At 36.3% G+C, this 12,238-nt stretch overlaps 1 protein-coding gene across 1 annotated transcript; it reads right to left on the bottom strand.

Moving 5' to 3' along the window:
* Nucleotides 1-4,949: 4,949 nt before the first annotated feature.
* LOC130825949 (DEAD-box ATP-dependent RNA helicase 31-like) lies at nucleotides 4,950-11,673 on the bottom strand. The gene is made up of 10 exons (XM_057691400.1): nucleotides 10,421-11,673; nucleotides 9,330-9,436; nucleotides 8,406-8,461; nucleotides 8,023-8,247; nucleotides 7,686-7,892; nucleotides 7,402-7,488; nucleotides 6,798-6,893; nucleotides 6,380-6,595; nucleotides 5,661-5,843; nucleotides 4,950-5,567 (listed from the first exon to the last, which is right to left on the bottom strand). Exons 1-10 carry the CDS (start codon nucleotides 11,524-11,526, stop codon nucleotides 5,340-5,342), a joined length of 2,511 nt encoding a protein of 836 aa, XP_057547383.1. The 5' UTR covers nucleotides 11,527-11,673; the 3' UTR covers nucleotides 4,950-5,339.
* Between the last annotated feature and the right edge of the window lie 565 nt (nucleotides 11,674-12,238).

Raw genomic sequence — 12,238 nt, 5'->3', positions numbered from 1 at the left:
CCAACACATTATAAAAACCATCAGTGGTATCGAAGCTAAAATAATAACAGTGCACATAAATCATGAAAAACCAATTACAAACTCTAAATCCCTTATTTAATTTTCCATCACAAAAAATAAACTCCAATATATAATGGCCTCATCAATATCAAATATATTATTTAATTATGTCCCAAATAATTGGGTACCCATATTTAATGGTGAAACCTATGATTATTGGAGCATCCAAATGAAGACCTTGTTAATATCACAAGGGCTTTGGGATTTAGTACAATATGGGTACGAGCAACCCAAAGATGCTAATGAATTAGCAACTTGGGATGATAATAAAAAACAAAGAATACGTGAAAAATCAGCGCAGAGATAGTGGAGCTCTTTTATACCTCCATCGAGGAGTTGATAGGACCATCTTTCCGAGGATTATGGCTGCAACGACATCAAAGGATGCATGGACAACATTACAAAACGAGTTCAAGGGCTTCAACAAAGAAATTACCGTCAAACTTCAATCCTTTTGGAAAGACTTTGATACTTTATTAATATCGAAAGGAGAAACAACTCAATCATTTTTCAGTAGTGCCTCTGTAATTGTAAACCAAATACGCAGTTACGGAGACACAATTGAAGATAAAAAAATAATACAAAAAGTATTAAGAAGCCTTCGGCTAAATATGATCATATAGTGGTTGCTATTGAAGAGTCCAAAAATTTATCAGAATTAACTAACTGAATTAATAAGCTCTCTTCAAGCGCACCAAGAAAGGATGCGTAAATTTTTCCAGCAACCACTTGAATAAGCTTTTCAAGATAAATTAAAATTTTATAATAATGGCGAAAACAAATTTCAAAATAATCGCGGTAAAAATTTTCATGGCAAGGGGAGAGGCCTTTATAAAAATAAAAATGACAGAGATAATAATCAATCTAGCCCATATTGTACTTTATGCAACAAAAATAACCATGATACAAATAACTGTCGAAAAAAATGTAAAAAATGCAAAAAACATACCCATCTAATTGAAAAAAATTGTTGGTATCGACAAAAAGATGAAGTTAAGTTTACAGAAAAAAAAAATGTTCCAAGCGATAATAGTCACTAAAAGGTTTCAGATATATGGTATTTAGATAGTGGTTGTTCCAACCACATGACTAGTAATAAAAATTCATTTGTCAGTTTAAATGAAAATATAAAATCTCAAATTACTCTTGGTGATGGAAGATGTCAAGATGAGGAAGGCAAGGGGATACCGTCAAATCAAAATTTATAAATGATGTTCTTTATGTCCCCGGTCTTGCACAAAATTTTTTAAGTATGGGCTAGTTTATAAAGAAAAATTATATGATAAAATTTTATGACAATAAATGTTTTATATATGATAAGAAAAATGGTCAACTAGTTGTTTCAGTTGACATGGATCAAAATAAAATATTCCCGTTAACAATGCCACTTGAAAGAAAATTTGCTCTTAATTATAAAATTGGTGATTTAATATTGTGGCATTTAAGATTCGGGCATTTAAACTATAAGAGTTTATAACTCTTAAAACAAAAAGATATGGTAATTGGGCTTCCATCAATAAATATTGAAAGAAAAATTTGCGAGGGATCTATTTTTAGGAAAATGCATAGACTGCCTATTCCTAAAATATCATGGAGGGTCAAATTCTTTCTAGAACTGGTGCATGTAGATATATGGGGGCCTACACAAAATTTCTCTATTGGGGCAAGACGATATTTTCTATTGTTTGTCAGTGATTTTACCCGCATGTTGTGGGCATTCTATAAAAACATTAAGAACTTACCGTGGGGGATAATTTACTACCAAAGAATTTTTTGATGTCTGTAAAAATATGCAATAAAAAGAGAACTAACTCAGAAGCACGCCTCAACAAAATGGGGTGGCTGAAAGAAAAACTAGAACTATTGCAAAAATGGTTCGAAGCATGATGGAGGGCAAAAATCTTCTTAAATACTTTTGGGCAGAAGCTGTACACACAACAGTATATACTCTTAATTGATCCTCCACAAAAGTCGTTTGGGGTTTGAGACCTTATGAGGCTTGGTTCAAAAGAAAGCCCAACATCAAGCACCTTAAAATATTTGGGTGCATTGCTTATGCCCACATCCCGAAAGAAAATCGAAAAAAGTTAGATGGAAAAAAAGAAAAGTGCATATTCATCTGATACAGTGATAAATCAAAAGACTATCGCCTATATAAAGCCAAATCTAAGAAGCTGATAATCCCAAGATATGTGATCTTTGATGAAGAATCAGAATGGAGATGGGATAACAGTCTCCAACTGGTTCTTGATCAGTCACCAAGCTTTCTTCAGAAGGACCAGGAGCATACACAGGAAGGCCCATCATCATCTTCTCCACTAAGAAGTCCATCCTCAATCAGCTCCCAAACTCTCAACTTCGGTTATCGCAAAGCATCACAAGAAGTGCACCGCTCTGATGAGATCGTCGACCTCCGGACTATTTACGAGACTATCAATGCAATCAAGCAACCGGAGTACTAGCTCTCTTTGCAAGTGAGCCATAAGACTTCCAGGAGGCTGCTCAAGACAAGAAATGGATTAATCCAATGGAGGAAAAAATAAAAATGATCGAGAAAAACAATACTTGGGAGCTCATGGACAAGCCTCAAGGAAAAGATATCATTGGCCTAAAATGGGACTACAAAATAAATATAATGAGGATGGCTCTATTCAAATATACAAGGCCCGTCTTGTGGCATAGGGATATTCACAACAACCAGGGATCGATGTCAATGAAACATTTGCACCAGTAGTTCGCATGGAGACTACTAGGACAGTTCTGGCTATTGCAGCACAATACGAGCTGCAAGTATTTCAACTTGATGTGAAGTCCACTTTTCTCAATGGGGAGCTCGAAGAAGAAGTATATGTAGAACAACCACAAGGATTTATTATTGCAGGCCAAGAAGATAAGGTGTATCGCTTTCGAAAAGCTCTTTATAAGCTCAAACAAGCTCCACGGGCCTAGATTAACAAAATTGATAAGTATCTTCTAAAAAGCCCAAGTGAGCTATCACTCTGCATCAAGACCCAAGGGCCACAAGATTTTCTTATCTTATGCCTGTATTTTGATGACTTGATCTATACACGCACCAACAAGAAGATGCTGGAAGATTTCAAAGAGGCCATGATGAAAGAGTATGAAATGAGCGACCTTAGTTTCATGAAATACTTTTTGGGCATATAAGTAAAGCAAAGACTGGGTCGAATATTTCTATCACTAGAAAAATATGTAGACGACATGCTCAAGAAGTTCAATCTGATCAACTGTCAGCCACTTGCTACTACTATGGCCCTCAATGAGAAACTCTCCAAAAACGATGGTAAAGAAAATATCAACGCATCACTTTATCGAAGCTTGGTGGGATCCTTGATCTACCTCACCAATACAAGATCGGATATCGTTCATGCGGTAAGCAGTGTATCTAGGTTCATGAGTGAACCTAGTAAACTCACTATGAAGCTGCCAAACGGATTCTCAGATATATTAAAGGCAAAAGAAGGTATCAGCTACTATACGAAACTGAAAAGGATAATGACCTCATCGGCTACTCAGATAGTGATTGGGCAGGATGTAAAGATGACAGAAAAAGTACAAGTGGATATGTCTTCTTGCTCAGTACGAAAGCCATCTCATGGTCTTCGAAAAGGCAAGCAATAGTAGCATCATCATTAGCTGAAGCAGAGTACATTGCAGCAACAAATGCAGCGTGCAAAGCATATTGGCTTAGAAGGATACTAGTCGATTTACATCATAAGCAAGAAGCAATTACCATACTTTGCGACAACATATCGACTATTGCTATGATAGAAAATCCAGTTTTTTACAGCCGAACTAAGCATATTGAGACACGTCAGCACTATATATGAGAGTTGGTTGACAAGAAGGAGATCAAGCTACAATTCTGCAGGACAGGAGAGCAACTCGCGGACATATTTACAAAGCCCGTATCAACAGAACAATTCTTCCAGTTTAGAAGACAACTTGGAGTTCAAGATTTATTAGATTACGGGGAGTGTTAAATATATAATCTAATATATTATTAAAGTAGCATTCGAGAATAATCTACACTAGATGTATCATGAGCCTATATCTTAGAGTCAAAGATATATTAAGAAATCTAGTGATAGTGCAACTACAATGATCTAGCCAATACTATGCACCGCCAATGTCCTACTATAAATATGAGATGTACTAGCTAAATTTAATCAATGACAAACACACTCTTCTAATACACTAACTCTCCTCTTTATATTTCCATTAACCATATTATACAACCTACACATTACAAAAACCATCACAACTTACAATTTATAAACAATCACTTTGCAAGAATGGGGCTATTGGTCTAACACCGGGCTTCCTTTTGTTTTTGTCTTTTAAGAACCATGGTTCATTTAATAGCATTGCATTCTCGAATAATGGTGTCTACATGGCTACTGTTGGAAGAGATGTTATCCTTTTGAATATGCTTTTTTAGTAAAATATTGAGGAATTTTCCGTTCAATATTGATATTATGATTACAGTTTTTCTTGAGTTGGTTCTTGAATGCAGGATATCTACGAGTACTTGATTATTTGAAAGAACTTATATGTGTTGAAAAGTTATTATGGTGTTCTTGTTTATTGTGCTTGGACGTATGGTCTTCTCATTCTCTAAATGTCTATATAACCAAGCCGATAAAATAGATACCTGACTAACCGGATACCCGGCTTTTCGAGTACCCAAAATGTCAAAGTACCTGATTATAAACATCAAACATTTTCATCGTTCTTTCTCCTCTGAAACATCTTCACCCGTGAATCATGCAAAAATTCAACAATGATTTTTAGGGTGGTTGCTTTAGCGTTTAAGATTTTCTATATAATTTTAGAAAAAATCTTGATGGTTGCTGCAATAAAAGCGATGAAATCAAAGGGTTTTAGCCTTTTTCACTTCAACCTAATTCAAGAACAAGTATCCACTTTGATTGCAAAATTCCACCACCTAATCTCGTCATAAGGAGATGAATCAAAGATCAAAAACTAAATTGGAGAATTACAACACAAAAATAAATTTGATTTGTCCTACTAATCTATTCTCTTATGAATTAACTGGTGTGAAGACTACAAAATTTATAGTACTTCTATTTCCAGCTTTTTTTTCTTCCTGCGTACCACGCTTCCAATGCTGATGTAAAAACATTTGTCTTCGCATCATAATTGTGATGCCGATACAATCTAACGAAGTAGTCCAATTCACAAGGGCATTTCGAGAATGAGTCTATGTTAGCATCATTTTGGGGAACGAATGATTTCTACTTTGTACGCAAACCAGGGACATTTTTTAGACCCATCTTGCCAAGAACAAGCTTGGGGATGGCAGGAGGGGTGTCGAGTCCCATGCTCCGGCTAAACTCATTTGCGAGCTCAACGAGTCTCATTTTGTCCCGTCCCACAATCTTATTGGAATTATAGTATCCGAGCCATGCCTGGTATGCTGCTTCCTTGTTCTTCATCTCTACATGAGATAATGCACGCTCCACCTAGAAATCAACATCCGTGAGCTCAACAAATATCAGTCATGTTACAAAGAAAATCTTCAATAGAACTGGCCAAGGAAAGAGAGATCTACTTACTTTCTTCTTAATATCAGGATCAACCATTGGTGGTGTTGCCTTGGTTATGGGAAGATCTTTGACAGAGTTCAAGAAGAATTCCTCCCATGGTGACAATAGGAGTAAACCTTGCCCTTCTTTGCCTTTACGTCCAGTTCTACCAAGCCGATGTATGTATTGTTCTCTATCTGATGGCAATCCAAGCTGCAGTTGATCGGAAAGTTAGCAGAAACAAAGATTGGCAAACATATTTAAAAGTATATATTAGATTCATAGCGGGTCATATTCAAGTAATGAGTCATTCAGATACGGTCAAGACATATTCAGGGCTATTGTCAATGAGTTTGTGAAAGCAAATAAATCCACTTTATCATTTAGTTTGGGCATAGGTCAAGATTAGAGGTGTTCATTCGGGTCATTGGGTCCATTTCGGGTCATATATTTTGGGTCGGTTAAAAATCAGGTTTTGCGCCCACATTGATTTTTACATAATTTAGAATTCATTTTGAAATCAGGTTTAGTTACAAGGTCGGATAAATATCGAGTCATCGGGTTTGTTTAGAACACCTCTAGTCACAATTACTGCATCACTATGGCCTATAGTCTCGCCATTTTTGCCAATTTTTCAAGGTATAGAAATGCAAACCTCCCCGCCCTTTCAAAACTTCATTCTAGTTTGCAGTACATGTAAAACTGAAGTGGCTGCGTTAAATATTAAGAATTACGGATAGTAATATTACCTGTATGACAAGGGTAACATCTGGGTAATCAACTCCACGTGCTGACACATCAGAAGTCACAAGAATAAGGCCCTTGGACTTGCGGAACTCATCTGACACTCTGGTCCTGTAATTCTGTGGTTTCCTGGAGTGGATTTCTCGAACGTTTAAGTTAAGCTCACCAAGAAGATCAGCTACAAGTCTTGTGACCATTGCTGTGGTACAGAATACAAGAACCTGCATAAATATCAATCAACTATCATGACTTCACCTCAAAATCATGGAGGGAACTAAATATCTCTATAAAGCATATCAAACCAAAATCGTGTACAACAATGTCAAATGAGGACAGATAAATTGCCAAAATAAAAGCAATGCTGACCAGAAACGGCAACAATGTAGAAATTGTTTTGTGCAGTAAATTGATAAATATCCGCACCTTATAGTTCACATCATCGGAAATATGCTCCTTAAGAATTGTGTATAATAGAGAAAATTGGTTTTCCAAGGGAACAACCAAATGCATCTGCCTGACCTGAAAATTTTATGAAGGGTTTCAGGAGTTAGAAAATATATATAGCTGACTTAAAAGATATCACTTCTTCGCCATATGGACAACAAACAAAACTGGCAACAAGGGGCATAAGATATCGAAGTAGTTCCAAACATGGTAAGTGCTTGCAATAAGTGAGTTTTCATCCCTCCCCCACCCCCACAGAACTTTATTTATCTACCACTATGTCATGGTAATATTGACCAGTATAACATAATTTGCTAGCTAATTCGTGATTCGCTCAAATTTGCCCAAGAATAGCCCAAAACCGACAATAACTCGCTTTTTCCGATTCACGATTTGCGAGTAGTTTAGGGAATCATGTGATACTGATAGCCATACAAACACCAGATTAGTTTTACCCCCATGATACTTTATTTCAATGTTTAATACTCAGTTACTAACTAAAATGAAATTAACAAGTTTACAGCTACTCTATAATGCATGAAAGCTTTTAAATTGACTTGTCTATGTTGGACTAAGAACGCACCTTGGCATGTGTCTCCTCGCTACCTTCTTGAACGGTATTGACATATTCATGATCTCTTTTTAATGCAATGTGGCTGATTTGGCGGACCTTCAACAATAAAACATTCAGATTCTTATACATCAAATGCATCATTACATTAGAAGATTCAGAAAAAAAAATAAAAATTATATTTTGAAGCATTGTCTATGCTCTTATCTGTCAAATCGTACAGAAAAGTGAGAAGTTAAGAATTCCCTTCCCATCATTGCACAAAGACATGCAGCATATACTCAGAAATAACCAACCTCATCAGGTACAGTCGCAGAAAACAGTAATGTCTGCCGCTGTTTAGGAACCGCAGCAATGATTCTCTCAATATCTTTGCGAAATCCCATGTCTAACAAGTGATCGGCTTCGTCAAGTACAAGGACTTTCACTCCCATAAGCCGAGTGGCAAATCCTGAAGTATTCTCAAGATGGTCCTTTAATCGCCCAGGTGTAGCTACGAGAATCTGAGAGCAAAGCTAAGTAAACTTTGTGCTCCAATGAGCAAATTATAAATAAAAAATAATAAAAAGTACCCACATATACAACATGGTGTCTTAAGCATAACCAACTGCTCGCAAGGTTCATGTATCTTACCTGACAAGGATTTGCCTGCATGCGCTTCTGCTCAACTGCAAGTCTCGTACCTCCTATCACAACTTGCACACCAATGGAAGGATGATACTTGAGCAAAGTCTTAGCCTCTGAAGCAGCTTGACTAGCAAGCTCACGTGTTGGACATATTACAAGAACAAGAATTGGAGGACGCGTTTGATCACGACCAGCAGGAGGTGTTTTTATCACAACTTCAATAGATGGAAGCTGAAATAAAGATTGGCTTATAAATACAAGGATGTTAAAGAGATCATACATCAAGGCTTCACACGAAACTCAGGAGTCTCTAATTTGTTTTTACTAGTGCTACAATTATAGTTTTTGACCAAGGTAACAACAATCTTGAAAAGAAAAGTATGAATTACCAAAAATGCTACTGTTTTTCCTGTTCCTGTTTTAGCCTTAGCCATAACATCCTTACCTGGTAGTAAGCAAGAAACCAGTCAGATACTAATTAATAACCAGGCAGTGAAGAAAATTTGAAATGCACAAGTAGCTCATTTTAGAATCACATAGACCAAAGTCAATTTGAAAATCAAGTGAAAGGCCTAGATAAGCTATCAGAATAATAAAAAATAAAAAAATAAAAAAAAAAAAAAGAATACAAGTAAAATTTTAGAATCCAAATATCCAATTCACTTATAATGGCAAGATCCAGAGCAGTTAAAAGACGTCAAGACACTACCTCTGATATGTCATAAACAGGAATCCAATTGACACAATTATTTTGATTTTGATGGAAAAAAGTAGTACACAATGTATTTCTACAAAGGTAGCTCGAGATTTTACACCAAATTAAATAAATACTACATTGCATACGAAAAAGACTAATGATGAGCCTAATAATGAAGGTAGAATAGAATAGAGATGAGCCAAATCCATATAAAACAGCACACGTTTATACTAAAGATGAAACTGAGCAAAACCCTAATACAAAAAAGACTTGAAGAGCCAGGTAGAAGAGATTTTCACAACTTAAGCTGTCCGTAGCCTAATAAAGAAAATCAATATAAGAACAGTTCCAACTTCCAAATTGCACCTCCTGGAAGCATTACAACACAACATTCTGCACGCCATGAATCTACCATCTACAAGTACTTAGAGTTGAACCTGCTAATTTATCACTGAATAAGTGATTAAGCACTCATCAAAAGCAAAACTTTCACACATTCACTCATTACTACACGTGCTTAAACATTGAACTCTTATTAAAATAATGCTTGTCTTTGGAAAAGCAATCAATAAAACTACGCATCATTAGAAGTTTTACTGATGGCTCTAGAAGTAACCTTTTAATATAACAGGTAGAGTTGCCTCCTGCACCACAGTCATCTTCTCATAGCCTGCATCCCTGATTGCTTTCAATGATAAGGGTGAGACTGTGCATTGATCAAACCTGCAGACAGCGAAAAGTTAGGCATTGAATGAATTGGGATTAGAGAGAACCACAAATGAAAAATCCAAAACAGCTAAACAGCAAAACTGCACATGCCATTTCACAGCATATCTTGTACAAAACTAACAAATCAAAAACTCAAAGAGAGATAGAAGTCTGTACAACCTCGTGAATAAAGACAACTCGTAATATAACTAAAATTTACCAACAAAGTACCATTCTTCAGAAACCACCATATTGTCCACCCTAAGGAGCCCATAAGACTTCAAAATTTCAGCATATACACTAAATAGAAGTTTTATCTATCATTATGCCAAACTGCAAAGATGATATCTATGTAGAATTATTTCAATCTTGGTTTCATCATGAATGCAGCATACTACCACTCATATACAAGGCTTATGCCATAACTAGATAGCATATGAGACAAACACCAAAGGCTATATAAAGAAGAATCTCATTTCACAAAGGTGAGATTCACCACTATCTAGAAGGCTAGAACCAGAGCTCAATATTTCACCCTTCATTTACAAATAAAGAACGTCTACTCCTAATCACGACTTCCTCATCCTCCACATCCACTTTGGTACCTTCCTCGTCAATCAAATCCAGAAAATTTGAGAAACCAACTTACCCTCACTTTAATTTGGCTCTGATCAAATGCTGGTCTCCTACCTTTCCCTTGCCACCTCAATATCTTCACCCACCTCAATTACCTCATTGCACCATCCCCCACTCCACCTTACCCTACAATTCACTTTCTTGATCTGTTCTCCCCTCTCACTTAGTATTAACTGAATAAGAATGTCATCTATGCAACCATGCTAAATTGCAAGAAAAGATACACATGTAAAATAATCTAATTAATTAATAACCCCTAACAATCATAACCATGTTACATAAGCAGGAAACTAAAGCTGAAAACAAACATAAGATATCATTTAAAAACAAAATGAAAAAGGAATTTATAATAGGCTAACAAACCTTGTTTCACTAAGGTAAGATTCACCACTATTTGTAGAACTGGTTCCAGAACTAACTTTCTCACCATCATTTGCAAATAAAGAACTTCTACTCCTACCCACAATTTTCCCCAATTCCTCTTCCTCCTCATCATCATCATCCACATTTTCATCACTATCTTCCTCCCCAATCAAATCAAGAAAACTCGAAACCGACTTCTTCTCATTCCTCATCTCAATCTCATCCTCGTCCGATTCTGAAATTAATGCCCCTTTTCTCCCATCTACTCGGCCTCTGTTCCTTTCTCCAAATTCTCTTTCTTTCCCCTTTATACCATCTCTTACCCCAACTTCTCTTTCTCTACCTATCCTCCCTCCTCTACTACCCTCACCCCTCACAATTCTATCTCCAAATGCTCTCACTCCGCCTCCTCGACTACCCTCACCCCGCCCATTCCTATCCCCATATGCTCTCATCCCGCGTCCTCGATTACCTTCGCCCTGGCCACCCCTCGCATCGAATTCTCGCTTCCCATTTCTTACCCTACTCTCATTCCCTTCATCAGCACCATCAAATCTCCGTCCAAACCTTGAAGAATCCTTCACATTCCCATACGAATTACTGGAAGTCTGAAAACCCTTCTTACCCATTTGTCTAAAACCCTTATCCTCCTCATCACTACCACCGAAATCAAAATTACTTTCTCTGCCCCTCTTACCCAATCGACCCTTTTTCTTCATTTTCCCTCTATCATCCTCCCCATCTTCATCTTCAGTAAAAACCCCTGATTTAATTGAACTAGTTCTTAGCCCACTAACCCAATCACTCAAATCATCTTCATCCTCAATTAAACTTTTTGATAAAGGCGCCGCTTTTACACTCTCGGTCCGATTATATCTGGACCCTGAATCGGGTCTGGACCTAAACGGACGAGTAGAGAAGTTGCGAGGAGAAACCTTTACTTTTGCATTTAAAACTAGGTATTTTAATTTGAAGGGGAAAATGCGGCGGAAAGTGGGTAAAGAAGAAGAAGGTTGGCTGATTGAATTGAGAGACATTGGAAAGAAACGGATTACCGGAACAGGTGAGATAATACAGCGTAGTGACTGTAATGGTGTTACAGGCATTTGTAGGAGGATTGGTGCGAAAATGGAGGGAATTTTCTGATTTAGGAATTAGAAGGGTATGAGCTATGAACTATGAAGGGTATTAGAAGGGTTTTTCGGTTGTCTTGTGAATATGTAAACTCAACAACTCGAGTTGCTTTTCGGTTTATCCACGCATGACAAATTGACAGCACAAGCCAATTTTTTTTTTTATAAAAAGTTCAAATGCTAATTTTGAGGTATTAGGATCTTCACGTGTCAAACAAAGTTTTTTTAAAAATCAACACGGCAACCTTGAAGTTTATCTAATTATATTTAGAAAAAATTATTGCAAATAATTCAATCTATTTTCAATTACCTGTTAATAATCTCACATTTTAAAAATTTTTTAATAATTCAACCTTTGCTTTCAGTTTGTTGCCAATAGACTCTTTAGAAAATGACCTGCTATATCAGGTTACCTCTCATCTTCTCTTTCTTTATAATAATCCAACTTATTTTTCATTACTTGTCAAAAATCCCATCTTTTAAATTTCTTTTAATAATCCTACCATTGTTTTCATTTTGTTATCAATGGATCCTTCAAAAAGTTAAATACTCGATTTCTTTACCACTAATTTATAATAAGGAAAAATTATCCAAAATAATCTCACTTATTATCCATTTTCTGTGAATAATCCATACTATTGATTATTTCAAAATAATCCAACCTTTGTATATTATTTGCTGACAG

Source organism: Amaranthus tricolor, chromosome 10, assembly GCF_026212465.1.
Source record: "Amaranthus tricolor cultivar Red isolate AtriRed21 chromosome 10, ASM2621246v1, whole genome shotgun sequence".
Classification (NCBI taxonomy): Eukaryota; Viridiplantae; Streptophyta; class Magnoliopsida; order Caryophyllales; family Amaranthaceae; genus Amaranthus; species Amaranthus tricolor.
This window is presented reverse-complemented; position numbering and strand designations above follow the sequence as displayed.

What these genes read in the sequence shown, in the direction of transcription:
- LOC130825949 (XM_057691400.1), bottom strand. Translation starts at nt 11,526, where the DNA reads ATGCCTGTAACACCATTACAGTCACTACGCTGTATTATCTCACCTGTT. An exon ending in TCTTACCTTAGTGAAACAAG is followed by an intron (nt 9,437 to 10,420) that starts GTTTGTTAGCCT and finishes CGCTGTCTGCAG; the next exon opens with GTTTGATCAATGCACAGTCT. An exon ending in ATCCTGATATTAAGAAGAAA is followed by an intron (nt 5,568 to 5,660) that starts GTAAGTAGATCT and finishes GTTGATTTCTAG; the next exon opens with GTGGAGCGTGCATTATCTCA.